General features: G+C 29.4%; 3 protein-coding genes and 1 long non-coding RNA gene across 7 annotated transcripts; 2 read left to right on the forward strand and 2 right to left on the reverse strand.

The window, feature by feature from the left end:
• Nucleotides 1-6,404: 6,404 nt before the first annotated feature.
• Nucleotides 6,405-7,637, reverse strand: LOC145951836 (uncharacterized). The gene is made up of 2 exons (XR_014429773.1): nucleotides 6,714-7,637; nucleotides 6,405-6,614 (listed from the first exon to the last, which is right to left on the reverse strand). It is a non-coding gene; the product is annotated as an uncharacterized LOC145951836 (long non-coding RNA).
• A 3,935-nt stretch (nucleotides 7,638-11,572) lies between these two features.
• On the forward strand, nucleotides 11,573-17,318 carry LOC109791648 (zinc finger CCCH domain-containing protein 18). Its single transcript, XM_020350965.3, has 8 exons — nucleotides 11,573-12,043; nucleotides 12,798-13,703; nucleotides 13,794-13,949; nucleotides 14,049-14,228; nucleotides 15,356-15,432; nucleotides 15,594-15,764; nucleotides 15,863-15,956; nucleotides 16,732-17,318. Exons 1-8 carry the CDS (start codon nucleotides 12,030-12,032, stop codon nucleotides 16,790-16,792), a joined length of 1,659 nt encoding a protein of 552 aa, XP_020206554.1. The 5' UTR covers nucleotides 11,573-12,029; the 3' UTR covers nucleotides 16,793-17,318.
• Nucleotides 17,319-18,839: 1,521 nt separating this feature from the next.
• LOC109791645 (Mitochondrial transcription termination factor family protein) lies at nucleotides 18,840-21,648 on the reverse strand. 3 transcript variants are annotated; one of them, XM_083063051.1, is made up of 6 exons: nucleotides 21,364-21,648; nucleotides 21,081-21,147; nucleotides 20,894-21,009; nucleotides 20,082-20,783; nucleotides 19,274-19,879; nucleotides 18,840-19,197 (listed from the first exon to the last, which is right to left on the reverse strand). In XM_083063051.1, the coding sequence occupies exons 1-5, from the start codon at nucleotides 21,646-21,648 to the stop codon at nucleotides 19,562-19,564; spliced, it is 1,488 nt and encodes a 495-aa protein (XP_082919177.1). In that variant the 3' UTR covers nucleotides 18,840-19,197; nucleotides 19,274-19,561. The 3 variants fall into 3 exon arrangements, with proteins under 3 accessions (XP_082919177.1, XP_020206550.1, XP_082919176.1); XM_020350961.3 differs by having other exon boundaries at nucleotides 20,094-20,789; XM_083063050.1 differs by having other exon boundaries at nucleotides 20,082-20,789.
• A 249-nt stretch (nucleotides 21,649-21,897) lies between these two features.
• Nucleotides 21,898-23,448, forward strand: LOC109791647 (uncharacterized). Of its 2 annotated transcripts, XM_020350964.3 has the most exons (4): nucleotides 21,898-22,129; nucleotides 22,614-22,663; nucleotides 22,756-22,837; nucleotides 23,194-23,448. In XM_020350964.3, exons 1-4 carry the CDS (start codon nucleotides 21,898-21,900, stop codon nucleotides 23,238-23,240), a joined length of 411 nt encoding a protein of 136 aa, XP_020206553.1. In that variant the 3' UTR covers nucleotides 23,241-23,448. The 2 variants fall into 2 exon arrangements, with proteins under 2 accessions (XP_020206553.1, XP_029125765.1); XM_029269932.2 differs by lacking the exon at nucleotides 22,756-22,837.
• The last annotated feature ends 1,315 nt before the right edge of the window (nucleotides 23,449-24,763 follow it).

The following is a 24,763-nucleotide window of genomic DNA, read 5'->3' on the forward strand; positions in this document are numbered from 1 at the left end:
AACATTTATTTAAATATTAATAGGATACAAGTGAATATAATTATTGGCATTTAATACTCTTAAAATTTTCAATATAACCAGAGATTCGTTCCCTCTGTTCTGTTGGCTGTGCATTATGTCCAAGAAACTTTAGTCAAATCCACAACACATAGCATTCACACTCATAAAATCAAATTATCAATTCATATAATACGTGATCTGTCATCAAATATATATATTTTTGTCGAATCAATATACTAGGTGAAAATATTAACTACTTTTTAATATATATGTATCCTTAAGACGAATTAACATTTATTTAAATATATCTCACGTTCAGTGGTAGGGATTGATCCACGCTTAAACAAAGTTAGGGATTTGAATTTTGTCTTGTGTATGCAGTCGCGTAAAATTTTAGGGTCAATTATCTCATCTTTTGAGGTGACTTCAATGTAGCGAGGATATTTGTTACTGTATCAGCCCTGGATATTCAAGGGAAAAAAAACATTTATTTAAATATTAATATGATGAATGGGTGCTGTTGAGTGTTGACTTCTGAAAATATATTTGTTTTTATCTGTTCACACTTCAAAGCTTATATGGCGGAGCGGTTATCGCTTCTCTCTGCTTAATTCTTCAAATATATTTCAGTTTTAAGACTCAGAAACAAAGAGAGGATGTTTTAATGGATCTAAAAAATAAATTATATTTCACTTTTAAGACTCAAACAGATCCAAAAAAAATATCCACCAGATAAGCTTTGCGTGAGTGGTTTAGGATATATATATTAAATAATTTTTTTAAAAGGTGTGTTCTCATCAAATCACATTATTTTCTTTTTTAATAATTGTATTGGTACAAAGCAGTCATCACAATAGTCGTAACTAATTTCTATCAAGGACCAAAAATATATGTAAAGTAAATATTTTGTTTTCAACTTAATTTATTTTTACTTAATATTAGAATTTCAACTCTAAAAAGTAAATTTTTCCTATCTTTACCAAAAAAAAAAAAACACAGAATGAAAATTTTTGTTAACTTTTTTATACTAATTATTTAAAAAAGATATATAAAGTTATTAATGGTTAATTAATTATAATTTTTCTTCACTTTGACATTATATATACTAGCGTACAAAAAATATTTTATGTATCTATAGATTTGTATTTTTAAATAATAAATAATTATTATTATATAATAATGAATAATTATTAAAATATACATGATTATAAAGTAAAATTTAAAAAAGAATAAAAAATTATAACTTATAATAAAATAGTTACAAGGTTAAAATTGAATAAAAATTGTGTTTATAGAAAAAGTTCAATTTAAAGTAAACTCTCTTGAACTACTCTCCAAAGAATCATGTGAACTCTCTTAGGCCCATTTAAAGTAGATGAGAATTGCTTATAAACAACTCTCATTGTAAATGTTCTAATAGTGTGTTTGGATGATGAATTTAAATAGAATAATTAATTTATTTGAAGAATTTCAAATTTTTTGAGGGGAAATACCTTGTTTGGATGGAAAATTTATACAGAATTTGAAATTTAATCATTTATGAAATTCCTTGAAATAGAATAATTTCAAATTCTCCAAAAAAAAGTAAGAATTTGAAATTCTTCATATTTTTTTTCTTATTTCACTTATATATTTTATCTTATCTTTTATCTCTTCATGTTTTCAATTATTAAATATCTAAAAATATTTTTAAAATTATTAAATATTATTTAATATTAATTTTTAAATTTATTAAATATTTAAAATTAATTAATATTAATTTATAAAATTTAATTTAAAAATCTCAACATATAAACATATTTTTAAAATTAATTTTACCATGGTAAAATCAAATTATCATATCCAACTTAACAATTTAAAATTTACAAAATTTAAATTGACTTATTCAAATAAAATATTTTAAGAATGATAGAAATTGAAATCAAAATAATTCAAATATCAAAATTTTAAAATTTCTTAAATTTGTAAAAAAAATTATTCAAACACACCATAAGACAAATAAAACACAATCAGGTTTCATTAACTATTGAATTTATTAGTCTTAAAATAAAGGGAAGGTAAAATGAATCTTACCCAAAACGCTCAAGCCATTAAAGCTAAAATAACCTTAAGAATGCGATGATCACTTAAACCCATCAATCTTTTCTTCTCCGTGAATAAATCGCAAAATATTCAATTAATTTAGCTCATCTTTTAAAATATTGGCATCAGGATATCAAGCATTTAATTAAAAAAATGTCATAATTGGATATTAAAATCTTACCTAAAATGATATATGATTATCCTTAGGATTATTTTTTATTTTTATTGGAAGGTTGGTCGGATCCTCTACCTATAACAACAAATTCCAATTCCGAATCCAAATAGCTTGTACAACAATCACAAGTTGTTGATACAAAAGAAAATAAAGAAGATACAAAATGATCACAAATTGTCGATAAACCCTATATAAAGATCACATAGATGATACAAAAGAAAATAGAAAAAGTGACAAATTTAAAAATAAAGTAGCAAATTATTAATTTTTTACCAATAAATTGTTAATTAGTCATTTTCTTTACCTTTTTTTTGTATCTTTTACATAATCACTGTATTGGCTATTCGAATACAGTATTAGAATTCACTTGCTACAAATAGAGGACCCAATCAACATTCCAAGAAACACAAATTAATCCGAAGGACAATCATATATCTTCAGGTAAGATTTCAATATTCAATTATATTTATTTTTTTAATTAAATACTTGATATGTTGTTGCCAATATTTTAAAAGAGGATCAAAATTAATTGAACATCTTATGAATTTCTCTTTGAGGTGCGTGATGGTATTCACTTGATAACATTTTTCTGAGGTGAAATCCCTTAGATACAATAGGGTTGTCTCAAGTAACATAATTAATAAGGAAAAATTTTAATGGAGAGTCAAGAATAAAAAGAGAGAGAGAGAGAGTTAAAGTGAGGTGGAGGCCGTCATAAATAGTGAAGAATAGGTCTCTATTTATAGAGTTATGAAACTTGTATAAAACTTGTAAACAAGTTAATTAAGAGATATTAGTCAATATCATTTATATCAATTATTAGTATATATGAAAAATTTTGTTAACTTTTATAATAATTATTTAAAAAAGATATATGAAGTTATTAACGGTTAATTGATTATAATTTTTCTTCACTTTGACATTATATATACTAGCGTATAAAAAATATTTCGTGTCTCTAAATTATTATTTTTAAATAATAAATAATAAAAATTATATAATAATAAATGATTATTAAAAATATACACGATTAGAGTAAAATTTATGGAAAAAAAAATAAAAAAAATTATAATTTATAAAAGAATAGTTACAAGATTAAAATTGAATAAAAATTGTGTATTCAAAAAAGTTCAATTTCCTCTAGACATTAGAAACTTGTTTGATAGAAAAGTTTGTTTTATTTTTGTAGTGTCCGTGTTATTTTCATATGTGGTTTGTGAAGATAAACTAACTTATAAACTAATTTTTTTAATATTTTTATTTTTATTGATTGATTTTAAATATTTTTTTATCTCAAATAATTAATTATATCATATTACATTTAAAAGTTAATTTGTTAGCTATTTTTTTTAAGAATATGTTAACTAATTTTATTAAACACCACATTGGGTCCTAATTACAAGCAGTAAATAAAGTTTTTTTTTGGTCCTAATTAGTAAAAATAAGCAACAGTCAACATTTTTTTTCAAAGTTGCTCTCAATTAAATTTGTTTTATACTTTTAATTTATTGTTAATTCACTAATAAAAAATGTATTACTGACTTATTCATTTTATTCCATGTATCGTAGGTGCTTAGTAAATGGTACCTTTAGAATAAAATTTAAATTTTAGTATATTTTTTTTTTATGATTTGTTTTATACTGTTTGCAATTAGAATTATCAAAGTGGGTTCTAATCATGGGTCAATACTTTCCACCTTGAAAATGGTTTAAGTTGGATAAAAAAATCAAAGAACTTCTAATTAATCCAAAAAATTCAACTCGATCCACGTTTGGTCCGACCAAACCAGCTCAACCCTTGGTGGGTCAAATTGTTATACCTTCCATCTACACCAATGATATAATTAACCATTTATTATAATATATTATAATATATGTACTATTTTAACAAAATACCATTTTTTTCTTAGAAGATAAAGTTAATATTAAATAATATAAAATTGCTATAAATTTATTTACTTAAGTCTCTAATGAAGTTTAATATTGGTGAATAATTATTCTATAGACAAATTATTCTAATCCACTAACTCATGGTAAGTCAAGTTAGGTTAGAAAATTTTAAACATTAAAATTAGTAAATTGAGTTGAATCAATTCATTTAAAAAATGAGTTGAAATGAGTTAAGTTAATTTGGCTAGATTGAACTGTTTTAACAGTTGTATACTTGTATTTGTAATTAGAATTAGATGTAGTATTTTCATTTTTTTTATATTTTTAATACAATTTTAATTTTGGATATTTTATAAACGTATATTAAGTCACGTAATCTTCGCCGTGCATTAAAAATTTAAAATTATTGTAGCTCGTATAAGCGTTGAAGGCTTGGGCTAGCGTGGCATGATCTGTTATAAGGATTGGGTTTGAACCCGAAGACTAGCCCATTTATTATATATGCAGCCCAAAATGCTCCACAAAGAGATCAAACAATATAGAATGGATGCACTAGAGAAAGTTATTTTGAATCCTCGCGTGGTTTTCTTTAAACTTTTGTTTGAATACATTTCTATATAAATACTTATAAGAATAAAGATAAAAAGAAAAGAATGAAATAAATTTTTCATAAACTAATTAGTAGAAGTTATTTCATATTAATTTTTAAAAAGCTTCTTATTTTTAATTTATGCATAAATTAATTATAAATTATAAAAATATATTATTTTTTATTTAGGAGTATTTGTAAAGAAGTTTATTGGAACAAATCTTAAATTAGTGTAGAACTTAACTTTACTATAAGAGTTTTTTTTTATAAGCAAAAAAATAATATTAAGAAAAGAGAGTACAAAGGATATTCCAACTTATATACAAAGTTAAGGCAACTGTTGAATACATATTAATGACTCATTTAACTAATTTATATATGGGGAATGCTAATTTAGGACAAAAAAATCACTCATTTCTTTTGATTTGATTAATTTGTACAAAAAATATTATAGTAATTTAATTTAATTTTAAATAAAAATAAAATATTTTATCTCTCTTATTTATTTCATTCTCTAATTTATTTATTTTTTCTATTAATTAATTTTTATTTGTTCAGAGAGAGAGGGGGGAGAAATCATGAAATATGAGAGAGAAATGAGTTAAAAAAAGAATTTAATAGGAGAGAGATAAATAAGTTAGAAAAAGAATTTAATAGGAAAGAGAAATGAATTAGATAAAAAATTTAATAGGAGAGATAAATGACTTAGAGTGAAGTTAATAAAAGAGAAAATATTTTATTTTCATTTAAAATTAAATTAAATTATTATAATATCTTTTATACAAATTAACCAAATTAAAAGAAATGAGTGGTTTTTTTGTCCTAAAATTTTTGTGTAGGTTGCTAACATACTCCCACTAAAAAATAGGTGGGAGTATATTAGCATTCCCCTTTATATATATTAGTTGTCTCTCATTCAGACCCGTTGTCAACCATTTCCAAGACTTATATTTGATACTCCCTCCATTTTTTTTTCATAGTCGTTTAAGGTTTTGCACGGGATTTTAGGAAATTATTAATATTTTAGTTTTCAAAAATATTTATTACTTACTTTCCTATTTTACCCTTTATTTTTTTTTTGCATTTTTGAGACTGTTGAACTGCAATCTACTCCATTAATTATTAATGCATTGATTACACGTGAACTGTAGTAACCTATTGTATTTAATTATACCTATCCCTTTTTTTGTTTTTTTATAGTATTTTGTTGGGAACATATTGCTCTTATAAATGCACATTAACTTTATATGGGTAGTTGGAAAAAATAGGTAGACATTAAAAATAAATACACACATTATTCAGTAAACATGTATTAATTATCAAGGATAAAAATGGAAAAAAAAATTAATTAGTTATTGATTTTAGTAAAATGACAATTAAAAAAAAAATAACAAATTCTGACAAAATGACTATGAAAAAAAAAACGGAGGGAGTACCATCTATAATGTCCCAAACATTTAATAAACTATTGTTAAAGACAATGTTATTTCTATGTAACTAAATACTCCATAGCACAGCTACCCAAATAGTTACTATCTACCTCCACTTCTTTTTCCCACCCACAAAACTACACATATCTAATAAAAGATCCTATAAACACTTTGGCATATATGAAGAGAAGTCCAACCAATACCAAATCGAATACCATATACCTCTAGAAATAGAACAATGCAAGAATAAGTGTTTCACCTCTTTGTCCTCATAATTACATAGGGTACAAGATTCATTTAAGAAAAACATACCATACTTCACAAGCCCCTTACGTACTAATAAAACTTGTAATAATAATTGTCAAGAGAACACACTGGCCTTTTCTGGGAACTAGTACCTTCCATATAAGATACAATATCAACATCATATCGTTATCAACAACAGAGTCTGCAGAAAAATAATTATGCAAAAAATCATATAAAAAAAAACCCTAAACTTTACTATAGGAGTTGTAATTGAAGGAGAAAGAATCAGAGAAGTCAATACTAAAAAGAAGATTGATCTTGTAGCCAAAATAAAATGAATGTTGCATCCCAATTAGTTGCTCCATTTGCGGATGTATTCCAGATAAAATGGGTGCAATATTGAGCTGTAATCTTACCATAGTGGTATATATAATACTCATCATTCAAGAGTGACTCTCCCTTTCTTGACATGCATTTGAATTTCTTTCATGATTTCCTCTTTAGTTTGACATCCTTGCTCAATCGGGTGCTATAGTGAAAAATGTGACAACGACAAGGCTGCAAAAGGACCATGTGATCGTGATCATGATCAAAAGCCAAAGTACACTTCACCAAATTCCGTGAACGAAAATCCTTACCAACCTACAAACTTGATTGGATCAGTATCAACATTTAAGGAGAGTTTATGCATTATTTTATTTGAATCCTAAAATGTTCACTATGTACGGCAACACGTGTTTTTGGACCACTTTTCAAAAGATTTCAGTCATAGGTTGTAACTTGTGAGGGGGGTTGTGTTTGAAACATTGGGGCAGGGAAAGGTTGTGACGTAACGGAACCATGAACATGAATGTCTCTCATCTTCTTTGCATAGTTTCATTATGTTACACGTACCACAAAAATCATTTATTTTAAAACAACATATTCCATCAACATGCACATTTCCCCTTTATATCCATGAAAATATCAACACCACACCGTCATTCAAATAAAAGCAGCCATAGCAAGGGACACCTACCTTTTTTTAAATTTTATAATGGTCGCATTTAATTTAGAACCTTTAATAACATGCATACTATCATAAACGTTAATCCTATCCGACTAAGTTGACTTTGGTAGTTCTAGGAGACACTTACTAGCCGGGACAAGTTTAATGTGTTCTTTATTTCTCTTAAATATTTATTTCATTTCGGTACAAAAAAGGAGAGGCATTGATTAATAGTATTCAAAAAAATATGGAATGTCTAAAAATTACTACTCTAATGAAAATATCTCATATTGGTGTTTATTTTAGACACTTTTATCAATTATTTTTATTAAGTAACTATCGGTACATACTAATAAATTATGTTGTCCATATATAATTAAGCTATCTCTTAGCACTAGTTGAAGGGATAAAATATTCAAGTTGAGAATCTGGTGATTTATATATATGAATTGAACTTCAATGGAATATTTATAAAAACTTCACTGCTTGAGTCAATATTTACATATGGACGTTAAGACAAAATATAAAAATTATACACGAGACCTATATAGGTGTGCGTGGCCTATTTATATGATCATTCAATTATACTATGATATAGTTTTACAATAATTTATTATGATATTTGTTGTTTGTTGTCAGCATAAATTACGTACCAAATCTTATATTTTAGAGTTACATAAGCGTAGGTCGAGAGATCCTGAGTTCCCTTGTATACATGTGATTGGGATAAGTAATATATGTGGGACAATCTATTAACTTTGTTGTTTTGTGCAGATACGCATACAACAGAATGTTTATCAATTTTTATTGTTGAGAATTTTCAGGATATAATGATCCGAATAGCATTTTTTTATATCATTTTATTAAAGTATACCTGGTTAGTAACGGAAATATCTGTATGAATGTGAATCTGAAAGAAATTAAAATTGATTAAAAAATTAATTATCGCGTCATAAGAATCAACACACTTATCTATTTCTTTAAGAATAAAATATAAAAAATAGAAAATATTTTATTGCTGTGAATTAATGTTCTATATTTGAAAGTATAATTTTGTAATAAATTAAAAAGACATTCTATCTATTTATATCTATCTATATATATATATATATAAACCAATATTGAACTTTATTCTTTGCTTCTTTACTTTGTTTAATAAGACGATAAGAAAGTAACGAGAGACAAATTTAAAATTTGAATTGAGGAAAAAATATAATGAAATAACCATTGAACACATGGACAAACTAACACTGAGCAATTTTAATTAAATCAGTGATCTGAAATTAAAGTTTTTAAATATTTCCTTGAAATAAACTTTATTTTATTCATTGATTAAAATTTGTTCGACAACTAAAAATAATGTCCACCTTTCCATTTTGTGAAATATTTATTAAATATTTTTTAATAGCAAATAATTTAATAATAGCCTAATTAATTATAATTATATTGAATTATTTTTTCTGCGTAAAGCTCTCAATGTTTTCATATTATTTTCTCTGATATTTTAGTCATGCAATACATATGTTTAAATTTATTATATATAATTAAAATTTTATAATAAAAAAATATATAAATGAATATTATATTTAAATAAATAAATTATATTTAAAATTTATATAAATAAATATTTTTAAACATATAAATTATATTTTAGATTTATGATAAATAATTTAAATAATAGCATAATATTATTTTTACTTATTGATAATTTATTTTAAAATATTAAATTTTAATTCATAAATAATTATGATAAATAAAAATTAAATTAAATAAGAAGTTCAAAAAAATCTTAAAATTGCTTTTACCGAAGAAAAATGTCTAAAAATATTTTAATATAAGATAGATATTTATGATTAATATATAGGAGTTGATAATTTATTTATATTCTGACATAATATTATTTTATTTATTAATAATTTATTTTAAAATATTAAATTTTAATTTATAAATAATTATAATAAATAAAAAATGAATTAAATAAAAAATTCATAAATTCTTAAAAATTATTCGATCGAAAAAAGTCTCTAAAAATATTATTAATAAAGGTTAATGTTTAATATATAAAGAATAATTAATTATATGTATTTAAACTTTTTTTATATAAAATGTGCATACTCCAAATATTCTAAAATACAAAAATGACTCGTTCAAAAATACATGCATCGTATTAATTATAAGTAAAAATGTATTTGAGTGACTTTTATAAAACAGTCCAGAGTCATAATTATATCTGATCTGACTAATAAAACACCTTATCTCAATAAAAAGACAAAAAAACCTTAAATATGCTTTTTTGTCAAATGCTTTAGTTTATAATTGATATTGAATTCTTCAGTTTTGATTATTCACTTTAATTTTCTTTTAGTCTTTTAATTATTAAAATCAAGCTTTACATGAGTGTTTTAACAATTAAAATAAAAATAATTGCATCAAAGTATGTTAAGATGGTTTCTAAATCTAAAAGAGAGAAATTAAATAGTGAAAATTTTATAAGATGGTCTTAAAACATTAGAATATTATTGTATTTAATAAAATTTAATGTTATTTTATATTCTTTAAATTTAAATAATGACACTTGTATGTCATCTTTAATAGTTATTAAATAATAAATATGTATTTTCGAGACATCAATGAAAAATATAAATGTTATATTTATCTTTATATCTTTTTATAACTTTCTAATGATAGCTTTAGGTTATTTTACATTAGTGTAGTTATTACTTATTAGCTTCCAAACAAAGTATAGTGTATCATTAATTTATGTAAATTAATATAAATATATAAATTATTTAAATAAAAATAAAATGTAATGCAACATAATTTTATTTTTATTTTTATTTAACCATAATTTGTATTTTTATTTTTTAATCTATACAAATCAATTGTTAAGAGATATTAGCCAAGTGATAGTGACTAAAATAACAATTAAACCTAATAAAAACCAAGTCCATCTAAGAAATATTAGTCACAAACTAAGCTTTGACCACCTAAAAACATAAAACATTATAGAATTTTTTCTTTTATGTGATACATTGAGAAATAAATCTATAAGAGGAATATTATCACACGTTTATAATATTCCCTTTACTATATAAGACACAAATGTATAAGGAAAAAATTATGTTAAACACTTTTTTAATATTTATTTTATTAATATTAAGAGGTCTAATGTCTTTAATAATTATACATAGATAAATATTAAAAGGTTAGTTATTAAAAAAAATATAATTTTTTTATATATGAAATATATAATAATCCAAGTGAAGATAAAAAATGATTATATATTTTAATATTTTATTTATAATAGATATAAATTTAAAATGATTAAAATTACATTTTTTAAAGTAAAATTTACCTTTAGATCAAGAGACAATCTTTAAAAGAAAAATTAAGTCTCATCGAAATTAGTGATTTTAACATGATAATAGTAAAAAGAAAGTATTTTTGCGATGTTAAAGTATACAGTGAAGTATATAAATATAGTAATAACCAATACAGAATGAAGTGACAAATATGCAATTTTTCATGAACAAGATCATAAAATAAAAATTTAGGATGTTGTGGCCCCAGCCAGAAGTGTGGACCCTTCACCAAGTTGGGTGTGTGACACTGATTCGTTAATATGCAACTTTTATATTTAAAGATGTGGCATTGTCCCATATGTGGTTCTCTTCTGTTCCCTCCCAAACAAATTGAAACGTAAAATGTTCTATTCCACCAAAACCAACCCTTTAAGCCTTAGCCTCTTTCCAAGGTCCATATTTTCCCTCCCATGGTCCCCGCTTCACAATATTTGAGTTTCTGAATCTCAAGGATCATATCCAATGGCACACATTCAACCAGGCCCCATATCTTTATCTATTTTTAATCCTTAAATCATTGATTTCATATAGTACTTTTTAATTTGAGGATTTTTTTTTAAACAGCAGGGAATGTTTGGATAAATTTTTTTATACCAATTTTCATGTTCAATCTACCTTAAACAATTGTGTGTGTGTGTTTATATATATATATATATATATATATATATATATATATATTTTTTTTTTTTATAGTTTTGAAACAAAAACTTAACCTCCTAAATATAAACTTAAAAAAAAAAAATCCACCTTGTGTGACTCAAATCTCTAGATAATAGAGATACACATAACCTAGGTGTGCAGTTGAAGAGTTGAAGTACTAAATTTAGCACGTTGGATTTTCCAAATTATTATTTTATTTTTATAAAAAGAAAAAAGAGAGTTAAGAGGGTGAATCTAGTAATTGGGGCAGTTCCAAGCAGTTATAGTCCTCGAAGATTAAGCAAAATATTTTGCCTCAAGTTTGTGACTATTCAACATCTGTTATATTGGAAAAGGTTTTAAAGTTTAAAGGAAATAAACACTGCAGAGTCACTACTAGTTTAGAGTGTGTGTGAGGGTTACTGGATTTGATTTCACAGAGGAGAAGAGAGAGAGTCATCAATGGTGTCTTTGCTACTCTCAGGATTCTGAGACTTTTTAAAAGCATTACTGGTTTGCTTTTTGGATTAGGATGACATAGCTCTCTGAATGTACGTGAAGGTCCTTGTAGAGAGAGAAAAAGTTGAAAAAGTTCCGTTCTTGAAACATTTGCAGCACTATTTATCTCATGCTCTTTGATGGGTATGCAGCTTTTGAAGATTTTTGTTTTATTTATGTTTTTATTTTATTTTATATTTTGGATGGGTTGATTGTTGATTTAGAGAAGGGTTGTTTGAGATTAAAACCAACTTTTCTTTAATTTGCAAACAAAAATTGGACCTTTGAACAGCAATCTTCAAATGTCAGTGCCCGGTTTTTAATTTGCAAATGCTGGTTCGTTTTCTTTTCTTGTAAGCGTTTGTTTTTAAAGGTGGCTTTCTAATTTTTGGTGTGTGTAACGCATGTGAATATTTCTGAGCATGTTTTGTGCTCATTTCCATATTAGGAGGGAGGTCCATTTCTGTTATGGATTAAAAAAATACTTCCTTTTTGGGTGATGACAGAGAAAATTGAGGAAAATATAATGCACTGTGAAGTGTTTTTCTATTCTACATTTTGTCACTCTTTCTGTCTTGCTAGGTTTTTAATAATTTGATACGTGAAATAGGGTGCCTTTTTGGCGAAGAACATCACTTTTTTTGTTGTTTTGTTGTTGAATCTCTTGCTCAGAATTTGTACTCTTTTTTTAGTTTTCTTTTGGTTGTTTAGTCAATTTCTATGGTATATTAGGTCCGCAAATTTGCTTTGTAAGATTAGACTCTGGTTTTTCTTTTACCCTGTATGGTTTGCACTGAATCTTTATGCTGTTTTGAGTTTCTTCCCTCTTTACTTGTTTCCTTAGCATTCATTATTCACTCTTTTCTTGTTTATGTGGTTGGGACTTTTTGTTTTGCAGTGAAAGAATTATGGATATTTCTGATTACACAAGTATTGTCTTTGATAAAATCCGGAAATTTGAGCCAGAACTTGCTAGAAAGATAATTGGCTATCTCCTAATGCAAGATGATGGTGAACAAGAAATGGCTAAATTGGCTTCATGCCCTGACTATTTCATCCATGATGTGGCAGTTAAGGCTAAAAATGATCTTCAAAGATTGAATGCTAAACCAGATATGCTTTCAATTTCACCAACCGTCAACCCTCACCAAGGTTTAGGCCATTTATCAGTAATCTCCCCTAGAACCCCTACTTCGCCAAACTTCCAGCTGCCCCCTGCCTATTGGGATCCACAACCTGCTAGCAACATCAATCCAGACTTGATGGCAATGAATTACTTGGATTCCATCGCAGAACTTCAGAAGCAAACGCAGTTGCTCATGTTGGAGAACCGTTTAGATGCTATAAATACTGGGAGTGGGGGGATTGGAAATGATTACTATGGCTTAGATGCTTCTGCTGCCAATTTGGAAGTAAAAACTGGGAGAAGATTTTCTGAATTTCCGACGAAGATGTGTCACTACTTCAACAAAGGATTCTGCAAGCATGGAACTAGCTGCAGATTCTATCATGGGCAAGTTGTGCCAGAGAATTACTCTCAGATGTATGGAAATGATGCTATCAGTGATGATCCGGTGATTTCCCCGGGGTCGCTAGCGCAATTAGAGTCAGAAATCATTGAGCTCCTAAGATCAAGAGGCAGTCCAATGTCAATTGCTTCGCTACCAATGGCATACTATGATAAGTATAAAAAGGTACTGCAAGCAGATGGTTATTTAACTGAGAGCCAAAGACATGGTAAGTCTGGTTATAGTTTGACAAAGCTTCTCGCGCGACTAAAAAACAGCATTCGGCTAATAGGAAGGTGGCGTGTTATGAATTTCTTACACCTAGTATGTATTCAGTGTTTGATGTTTCTTGCACTATTTTGACTTTTCTTGTGGTTAACTAACAGACCTCATGGCCAGCATTCAGTGATTCTGGCTGAAGATGCTCCCACACAAATACACAAGGCAGATTTTGCTCGAAATATCAGTGCATCGCGACAGATATATCTGACGTTCCCAGCTGATAGCACTTTCACAGAGGATGATGTCTCAAACTACTTCAAGTATATTACTTTTTCTTTTTGTTGTTAAAGTGCATTTTCGAACTTCTTGGCCAGTATTATCCGCATTAATGAATTGCCTTTTATATATTTCCTTTGTAGCACATTTGGACCTGTTGCAGATGTTAGAATTCCAAACCAACAGAGAAGGATGTTTGGATTTGTGACATTTGTTCATTCAGAAACTGTCAAAACTGTTTTGGCTAAGGGGAATCCCCATTGTGTTCGGGGTTCTCGAGTGCTTGTGAAACCATATCGGGAGAAAGCTAAGCCAATTGAAAGGTAAATTCCTTGTCATTTCATTTCGATTTCTTTTTTGATTAGAAGGTTTTGTAGTTTTATGGCTTTAAACTATACTCCTATTACAATATTTGCATAATCTCTTGCATATTTACATAATCTCTAATACTCCCCATCAAACTGGAGTATATAAATCGTATGTACTAAGTTTGTTACATATATAAATAATTTGAGGACCTTTCCACGACTTTGTGAGGACATATGCTCCCTCGATGATGTGGCGATCTCTCACAATGTTTCTTCCGCATGAAATATTGGATTTAAGTCAATATGGAGGACTGCCTGATTGTCACATACAAGTGTCATCTCTGCGACATCCCCAAACCTCAATTCTTTGAGCATCTGTTTGAGTCAGATTAGTTCACAAGTGGCCAGGACTATGGCTCAATATTCTGCTTCTGCATTCGATCTTTCAACAACACTCGTCTCTTTACCAAGAAATCATGTTATCACCAATAAGAAAGCAGTAGCCAGAAATTAATTTTCTGTCAGTAGGAGAGCCTGCTCAATCTGCAACAGAGTATTCCACAGCTCACTTGTGACATTTGTTGCCATATAAGAGGCTTTTTCTTAGAGCTTCTTTGATTTATTTTTGGATGCAAATTACTGCATCTACTCTAAGAATCTGACTTACCATGCTGACTGGAAAAGAGATATCTGGATGTGTAATAGTGAGGTAGGTAGTTCAGTCTTCCAAGTTCCAGCCTGTCTTTTTTTTTTTTTTTTTACTCACTGAATCTGAGAATGGCTCCCCCCAACTTAGTAGAAGCTTGACATTAGGATCCATAGGAGTGTACTGATTTAGCATTCATCAACCTTGTCTCCTCTAAGTCATACCAAGTTGCTAAACCACAATGCTGAATCTGCTAAGCCATGCTTTAGGGGATTGTTTAAGACCATCAAATGATTTCAAAAGCATTATTTGAAGAGTCAAAACTATTCTTTAAATGCAAAGTAAGCTGAAGAAATGTAGTATCTTGAATCTGCATTTACATCTTAAGAAATCTTGCTGCGCATATACTTTCAATAAGATTCTCTTGCATGTTAATGTCTCTTTTTCGGTTTTCCCTGTAACAATTTCTGTGTGCATCATTTCAATTTGGATGCAGGAAGTACACTGATAGAATTGAGCATTCTGTTTGTTATTCACCACATTTTGTAGATATGGACTCTGAACTTAGCCCAGGTATGATGTTATCTAGTTTGAAGCCTAAATTAGTTCTTATGGTTAACAACTTAGAACAGCATATAACTTGACTCTGTGATTGGTTTTCTCATCCAAGTTATTTAATGCTCTGTGAGAAGCCTTTGTACAATCTAATGCATAATTAATTACAATGTATTTAGTTCCAAGAAGTTGTGGGGACCATAGATCCTTTAGGAGACAGCTAATTGAAGAGCAAGAGCAAGCCTTGGAACTTCAGAGGAGAAGTCTTGCACAGCTGCAGTTTGTCCAAAAACCTCTCACCACTTCACCTCATTTTGGCTTCTCTTTGGATGAGTCAAGAATTTCAGATGGTATGTGATAATATAGATTTTACATTTTTGCTCATCAAGTTTCAGTATGTTCTATATATCCTTCTTTGTTATATTGATTAAAATAATTTCTCATGCAGATCACTTCAATTTCCAGCTGGCAGAAGAATCTTTCAGTTATCCACTGCATGACCAGTCCAGGCACAGAGACACCAATTTCTCTGATGAGGACAGGTATGCATCAATTTCTAATGCGTTTCTCTTCCCTCTCTCACACTCTATGCTTAGTGCTACCCGTTTTATATAAATTAGGCTTAATTGTTCTTTGGTTTCTCTACTATGGTCTGAGCAATTTTAGTCCCCTAATAATTTTATGCTTGAATTTATTCCTTCAATCTTTTAATTATTATAGTCAAGTCCTTCTATTATTTTTAATTACTGCAATGAAGTCCTTTCTTGTTAATCTGTAACTCAAATTCTCATCTTTCATTTCATGATCTCTATGAATCAAATCCATTAAACCATTTTAAATTGTTCACAACTGAGCAATTGAAACATCATATTTCACCCTAAATTAATTGATCCAAATTTTGCTCTTTGAAACCTTAACATTGTACACAAAATCTTTAAATTTTTATCAAAATTGAGTTCTGAACATTTTATTTTATTTACAATTTCATCCACAAATCTCTAGTTATTTGAGGGTTTTATATAAATAGATTTGACAGAAGGATTTGATTGTGAAAATAAAAAATTTGAGAGACTAATTCAAATAAATAAATAAAAAACCATTAAAAGACTGAAATCATACATTGGCCGTAGTAGAGTGACAATTGCAATTAAGCCTATAAATTATATGCTTTTGTTATCCATATTCTAATTTCTGCCATTCTGATATGTTCTCTATACCATGGCCAAACCCCCCATAAAAACAATTCCTTTGTGTTGTATACATGCAGTTTGGCTGCTAACTATGGATGTTGTCATTTTTTTTCTTAATTTTATCCAGCAATCAAGGACTCAATCTCCCGGACAGTCCTTTCTCATTTCCAACAGATAGTGGGATGTAAACATTCATAGTTTCAGATACGTATACAAGAAATATAGAGTTCAAACAGATTCAGGCCAGTGGTAGAAGCTTTCTTTTGATATACAACACAGTTCTTCTATTTCTCAACTAGTGCAGAAATTTAGTCAAAGTTCCAGCAAGTATATACATGATGAAGAAGAGATATTGGAAGAATTCCCCTCTTCACAATTGGAATTGGTGGCTTTAACAAAAGTTTAATGATACATGTAAGAAGGGTATAGTTTTTTATTTACAGACAGGTGGTAAAAGGTTTGATTTTTAGATTATATAGTAAGGACTTTTATTTATGAAGTCATTAGTGGATGACAAGAACTAGGTATATTATTGTCCAGAGTTTTTATTAGATTGAAGAATCTCTTAGAGTCCGTGTCTATGCCTGAGGAACTAATTTACTCACTATGAACTGCTTCAATAATGGCTTATAGCAAGTTCATTATATGTCGTCCAACTTTATCAAAATGTTTGAAGTTATTTGGAGTCAGTAATCAAAATGGTTTGATTGCAAATTTGTTTGGTTCCCTGATTTTAAGCCGATAACATGTTCCATAGCTGCAAGTGGAGAAGTAATAATTATGGTGGATTGAAAAAAAAAGTGGGTTATGTTTAATCTAACGATTTTTCAAACTTAACGTGGCTCACAAAGGTAATGTTACTTTCAATGTTTCCTTGATTCGTTCCTTGAAATCCAAATACAATGGGAAGTTTTGGCAGATATATATTCGCATATATATCACATGTGGTATTGAGACAAATTTGGATAAAACAAGATTGTTTTGATCTTGAATAGGTCCAATGGGAAGTGAATGTGGTAGGCCATCACTGACAAAGACATTAATTAATGCTTTCATTTTTGGAAAAGCGACATTCATACAAGTTTTAGCCCTGAAAATTTACTTGCAACTTACTACTAGTAAATATTATATTCTCGTAAAAATGTATACATATTTATCATAAACTTAAAAGTAGAATCGTATTCAATGTTTAATATTGTTATGTTTTCATGTTGAATATCTCTCATATCTTATTTGTAGATTAAAGATATGTTTGTTTTATCATTAAGTTTTGTTGAACGGAAAAAACATATTTCAAAATACTAAATCAAGAAGTAATATTTTCTATCTTTCCTGTTGCACGTGAATAATAATATTAATGCCAAATAACAATCTTGATTATTTTAGCTTGCTTGTGCATCAATTTTTGTTCAATTTTCATGTAACTTTTGCAGGGAAAATTTGCTTAACTAATGCAAGGTATTACATGATTTACGCTAGCTGAAGGACACTAGGACCAAATAGCTTTAGTTGAAATATATGAAAAGTATGACGTTTATACGTACCATTATTCAATGTGTATAAGATGAACAAGTGAGCATGAATATACGATAAGAGTAACATTAGGCACAATTCAAAAACGAAAAATCTTTACACAACTCGCAAGACTGAAAGTAGCACGTGAATTTTGTGAAAGCATTTTTACCAAGGTCAATGTGCGTCACTGATTTTGATGAGAAAAAAAGGAAATAATTAATTGACATTAAAAAAAATGTTAATAAACTAGTTGCTAAGTACTACTGATACATTAAAAAAAAATGAATTGAGTCACCTTGGTAGAATAAAATAAAAAAAGATGTTATAAAATCTACGTATGCAGTTACAAATAGTGAAAGTGAAGATGATATGAAAGAGAATTATAAGAGCCTTCAACTTTTAATTTGTTAATATTTGGATAAAAATCTACTTGAACGTGTACCTATATTGAAAGGTTGACGAATACTATGTTTATACAATGAACCTTGATTTTAACCAGTCTCTTATTGAATCTGCTATTTCCGAAAGTTAATCCATTTCCAAGCACGTGCAAATAATTTATCGGTATTTCTTCCCGGTAACCATCCATAAGTATCTTCCATATCCAGTTAATGATGCAGATATCTCTGTCTTTTTCACAATAAAAATATCCTCTCACATGAATCTACCAATATTTGATTAAAAGATTTTCCTTTGTTCATTTCTCTGAGAATACACGAGTGGAAGATGAAAGTGATATATATCACACCAACTGAGAGTGTATTACATGTGATATTACAAGTACTGAAAGGAATAAGAAAGATATTTAAACTCATACATGTAATACAAATGGCCGCAGGGAAACAAAAGAATTATGTATAGGTCTAGTGACCGTGACAAAGGTAGCAAAATTCCTATTGATTTCAGATACACAAAAGATTGAAAACAGTAAAAAGATATATCCACTCACACACATCATTGAAGGTAAAAGGAAACATGAGTAGCAATGACAGAATCCATAAGCTAGATCTTAAAGTTGATATGATACAGCTTCGTTCTTCAATTTATACCAATATAAGTTTGCAATATTGTCCACAACCTGCCATAAGAAAGGGATTTAGGACTTAATAACAGCATACTGAATGTATTAATTATTAATTATCAAACAAGCTCACCTTAGGGTGACAAAATGTGCCATGATATGCTCTGCTTTCCTGGCACTTTGGAAACAACTGTATGATTCCAACAGAAACAGCAATCATAAATCCACAAAAGTAGTTGAGCAGCTTCTGCCTGGAATAAGACACTGATATTCGAGTGTGTCATGAAATTGAGCGCTTCAGCCACAGCGCAGAAGGAACATCAAGAACATTTTATAGAAACATGTTGCATGACAATAATATTACAACAGATTCCTCCTCCAGTACTCATGCAAGTTGACTGATACACTTGATTCTGATCTGTCACATTTTTCTTTCATACTTCTCAGCAAACTTTTGAAGTAATAATCTCTGACGAAATGCCAAATATTTATCCAAACTAGTTCCAGCCCACTGTTGGCAAAAGCATTCATCAGTTGGAACAAAAGATCCAAGAGGAAATGGTCCTTTTGGAGCTTTCTTTAGGGAAACCAAGAACCTATGACGAGGACGAATTCTCTGGTCCAAAGATAAGCTAAGATACATTGGGTATTTGGTCAAGGATTGAACCTCATTGTTAAGTTCATTAACCAAGTACAAATATTTGGGCTTTAGATTCTCCTCCAGGGACAGGGATAGCACCTGCAAGCACAGTAGTCAACATTAACAAGAGATACAAACTATTCTTCATATTATAAGAAGTGCCAATCCAAAAGATACAAAAATATGACAATATCATATAGCATTTTATTTTCCTCGTTCTATTAGTGCAAAGGTAGTATAAAATGGAAATTTGAAGCAGTAAAACAGGATAATTTTCACAAATTAATAATGAGGGAAATACATGCAAAATGACCTGTGTAAGGCTAGTCAAGACTTTCACGATGTCTGAATTTTTCATTCCTATGCTTCTTAGGAATTTTATTCTTGGAAGCAATCCATCATCTATGCTGTAATGGAGAAGTTGGGGATGTTTTGTCACCATCTTCACAATGCTATCTCTGGGTGCACCCAACTCTTTGGTAAGAAACATGTAACGAGTATTCCATGAAATGTCAATTCTCTGCACAAGAATTTGGGGACTAAGCTGAATGACCTTACCCAAATCTTTTTCCTTGATGCCAACATCCTCAACTAAATATCTAACAGTTGGTTTTAACGAATTCTCAACACTATAAGAAAACAAGGATGGAGCAGCAGCAATGATTTGCCCTATTCTAGAATTAGGTATGCCCAGGCCCCTCAAGAAAGCAACACGAGACTTTAAATTGTTCTCCACAGTATACTCAAGAATTTGTGGCTGCCTCAAAAGGATTCTTCTTACATCTCTATGCTTAACACCAACACTCAATAAATATTCCAACCTTTCCTTTGCAGAAGAAACATTAATTTGAAGAGATTGCATGTGCCTCTCATATATTTGGATAAAGTGTGATTCCTTTATTCCAAAGGTGCTCAAGTAATCAAGAAGTGGCAACCATTTCACATCCAAAGGAATCTCTTCGGACAACCGTGGATATTTTTTATCCTTTACATTTCTACTAAGCTGCAACTTGAAAAGAGAAAGAAAATAAACACAAGGTTCAAGAGCACCACAAGTACATTAAATGGCATGATTTGACACTTTATACATCTTACTGTATCACCATTTGGTACCTTTCCACTCTCATTTCGTTGTAAGGATGCCACTCTCTCACTTCTTGGCAATCTAATGCTTTGTTCATTGTCAAAAGATCTCAAACCCCACTCCCGTTTCTGTTGTCTATCTTTTCCTGAACAAAACAAAATTATGAATATCCAACTTTCCACTCAAAACTAGTCAATAAAACTCCTTCAATCATACCTTGAATCTTCTTCGACTTAAATCTCTTGTTACTAACATCAAAGTCGGCAGGCTCAGCAAACTCCTCCTGCACACATGTTCCACAATGAAAGGGAAAATTAACAATTAATAAGCAAAAATCAATATCAAATTTCAACAGACAATTAAATATTCCACAATTTTGTCACATTGAACAGAAGAAGCAATCCAAATGCACAATTAAAGACCAACTTCACACTTATCATTTGAATTACAAAATTTAAAGACAAATTTTGAACACACACAATTAAATCACAGAACTCACATCAGAAAGCCAATCAGCATCGTCGTCGTCGTCATCATCATCATCCTCATCGGTTTCTTCATCGTCTTCGTCACTATCGTACAGCGACAGTGCCTCTCCATACCTTGACTTCCTGTTGGTCTTGAGAATCTTCGGATTGGAATGCGCCGCGAGTTCCACCAAATTCTGCAACTTCTCACAACGCAAATGCCCCCTCTCCAAGTTCCAAAATTGAGAACGGAAACTCGAAGAAGTCGAAAAGTATAGCAAGGGATTATAAGGATAGAGAGACATAATAGCAGCCATTGCTAAACAGAGAAACAGAAAAGAATATACTCCAAAACCCTAAATCAGAATCTCTGCACTACAAAGAGGTTTATCTTCTTTCTTTCTATATGAAACGGTGTCGTTTTAACTTAAAAAACCATATCTCAAACATGAGTCACACAAAGTAACGCGTGGGTGGCGCGAGCCCGTGGGCTAAAAAAGCCCACGTGGCCTTATTTATAACTGTTGGGGTGCTGTGAAGTGAACGGGCTTGGGCAGTTAGTTACCATGGAAGCAGTAGCGGCGTCTTCTTTGTCTATGCTTTCGTTAGGGAGTATGAAAACTAGGAGCAGAGTCACACGGAACTGTCACGTGACTCCGAGGAAAGGTTGTGATGTTTGGGTTAAGAGTGGAAGAAGAAGAAGAACAAGGGTGGGTGCTGTGAATGTGGAAGATGTAACCACAGTACTTGATCGTGCTCCAGTGGAAGTCACCTGGCAAATTGTGGTTGGAACTATAGGTACCTTAACAAACACATTATTTCATGTTTTACTTTCCTAGATTCAATTCCTCCTATGTTTTTTATGTGATTAATTTTGTTGGAATTCTTAGAGTAGGACTTAAATGTTTCTTTTGGATAAACGAAATTTAACATATTATCTCTCAAGCAACTTCACTTGAAACGAATTGATTCTAAGATAGAATCTAACGTACTATCAGAACCAATAATTCATCTTCATAGTTCACCTAATCAGCTACATTAATATTCATAGCTTGTTTTGGTAGACATTTGTGGAAGGAAGTGTTGAGAAGTTGCACTTCATGCAACTTCACTTTAAACCAATTGGGTTTCACTTTAAACCAATTGGGTTTAAGAATTGTAATTTTGATAGAGAATAATACCGAGAGATTACATTTAACTTTTGGGCTTATCTTTATGGAAAGATAATGGTGTTTCTTTTTTGTGAGAAATTGGTTTGAGTATCTGTGTTTGAATTTTGCAGCTGGGGTTACCCCTTTTGTGGTGGCAGGGATTGAATTTAGCAAAAGAATAGTAAGTCCCTCTTTTCGTTGAGCTTCTAAGTTGTAACTCGTAAGTTATGAAACTCGTGTGTTTCATGTCTTTATTGTTGGATATTGTTACAGATAGCTCAAAAAAGATGTGAGGAGTGTGGAGGGTCAGGGCTTGTTCTTAGGGAAAAGGAATATTTTCGTTGCCCTGAATGTGGTATGATTGCATTCACTTCTTCTTTTTATGTCATGTACTATTTAAGCAATTGAGTATGCATCTGGGAGAATGTCATTGTGCGTCTCTGAAGTATTCCTGATTTATGAGGCTTTCTGATGTGTCAGTGATTGAATTTCAAACACGGTAACTTCAACGTGTATAAATTTAGATCTCATGCATGGTATAGCAATTACAAATTGTTCGGATGTTCATTGAAAACCTAGGAATTATAGAAATCATTGCTTTTCATTGCTTTGTTGTTTCTCTGTTTTTCTTGTCATTTGATCAACATTTAACAAAGTTATTCGTGTAAAATTGATTGCCTTACAGTCCTTCATATGCTATTTGTATTGCAGGCGGGTTTCTTCCTTGGCAATCCTGGAAAAGATTCTTCTCCGGTTAATTTCTACAGCATTGTACAAAAAAACCATACTTCAATATCAATCACAACTTTATTTAAGCCAAGATTCTATGTTTGTGGGAACATTCTCTACCGTACACAAATGTAAAATACATAGTAAAGCTATTTGCAATGATTACCAACTACAAAATTTATTCGATATACACTGTAATTCCTTTTTGAGAAAAATGGTATTTGCTATACATACCCACCTGACCTGAGGAAAAAAAATTGTGCAGCAATGATGAAAAATAAGAATGAGGACTTCCTTCTATGCCAGGATCAAGCTGCTGCACATATATCAGCATGGCTGAGATCTGTACTTCGGCTTTTTTTTTTTTTTTTTTTTTTTTTTTTTTTATAATTTGTAGAAGCTTGGTTTTCTAGATGTATTTTCATTGTAGGTTGTCCCTGTGAGAAAAGGCTTCTGATTGAATTGACTCCAATTTTCAGCGATCTTCACATGGATAGGATGTATCAGACTGTCTTAAACAGTTAATGCATTTAAGTTGATAAAGCAAGGATTTAAAGCCAATACTTGTGATAACCCTTCAAGTATTATAATCTGGGTTTAGAGGATTTAAATTAGATTAAAACTAAACAACTTAGTTCATCCGATATAATCTTTTAATCATTTGATTTTATATTTATTGGGCCTAATTTGACTCAACTTATGAGAAACCAAGTGTGAAACTTTATAAATGGCATCTTTTACGATCGTTGAATAAGTAATCTAACGAGAAAATGTACTTATATTTTAAACATAATAGAAATATCAATTAATTTTTAAATTGTATGAAAATTTGTAGACAGTATATTCTATAAAAACTTTCAAATGCAACTATGAAATTGATTAAATCTAACATTTATGAAAGTTAGTAAATGTGTCATCTTAGAAGTTTTAGAAGGATTACTTATTTGATTTTATCCCTTATCTCATATTGGACTGGTCCAATACATTGTAAAGTATAAAACAAATCTTAAAGCAAAATTTTAAAAAAATTAATAATAATATCTTTTGATAAAAAAAATATTTTAGAAATAGACTTTGAAAAAACTAATATATTTATATATCTTTTAGAGATGAATCTTTTAAAGTAAGTTTTTAAGAATACAAAAAATAAATTTTGATGCAAATATTTTTTTTTACGGAGGCCTAAAGTAATAGCTTTAAATCCATCCTACCCAAAGATTATGATTTTGAGGTTGATTCCATTATTTCACATATAATATACCTCTTATTAAGGTGTCAAGGTCAACATCTGTTTTTTTGCAGTGTTATTCTGTCAAAAAAGCTAAGTGTTCTAAGGAAATTGACATTTGGTTAATTTGTTAAAGCACATTGACATTATAAAATCCATCAACACCAATGCCATAAGAAGATTGTTTTCAAATTAGGCAGTCCTAATTCTTCTTCAATTGTTCTCTGTGACCATGTCATTACTGATGTCAGATACGAGTAATTGTTGCATGATTCTTTTGCTAGCTAAAGTAGTCTACATACACGAATCTGTAGCAAAATTTTT

Source organism: Cajanus cajan, chromosome 9 (assembly GCF_000230855.2).
Source record: "Cajanus cajan strain Asha chromosome 9, NIPB_CcT2T_4, whole genome shotgun sequence".
Lineage (NCBI taxonomy): Eukaryota > Viridiplantae > Streptophyta > Magnoliopsida > Fabales > Fabaceae > Cajanus > Cajanus cajan.

Coding starts and splice junctions, on each gene's coding strand:
- LOC109791647 (XM_029269932.2), top strand. CDS start 21,898: ATGGAAGCAGTAGCGGCGTCTTCTTTGTCTATGCTTTCGTTAGGGAGT. Junction 22,130..22,613: donor AATTGTGGTTGGAACTATAG/GTACCTTAACAA, acceptor TGAATTTTGCAG/CTGGGGTTACCCCTTTTGTG. Junction 22,664..23,193: donor TTGAATTTAGCAAAAGAATA/GTAAGTCCCTCT, acceptor TTTGTATTGCAG/GCGGGTTTCTTCCTTGGCAA.
- LOC109791648 (XM_020350965.3), top strand. Junction 13,950..14,048: donor GATGTCTCAAACTACTTCAA/GTATATTACTTT, acceptor TTTCCTTTGTAG/CACATTTGGACCTGTTGCAG. Junction 15,433..15,593: donor GGACTCTGAACTTAGCCCAG/GTATGATGTTAT, acceptor CAATGTATTTAG/TTCCAAGAAGTTGTGGGGAC.
- LOC109791645 (XM_083063050.1), bottom strand. CDS start 21,648: ATGGCTGCTATTATGTCTCTCTATCCTTATAATCCCTTGCTATACTTT. Junction 21,010..21,080: donor TAAGTCGAAGAAGATTCAAG/GTATGATTGAAG, acceptor TGTTTTGTTCAG/GAAAAGATAGACAACAGAAA. Junction 20,790..20,893: donor AACGAAATGAGAGTGGAAAG/GTACCAAATGGT, acceptor TCTCTTTTCAAG/TTGCAGCTTAGTAGAAATGT.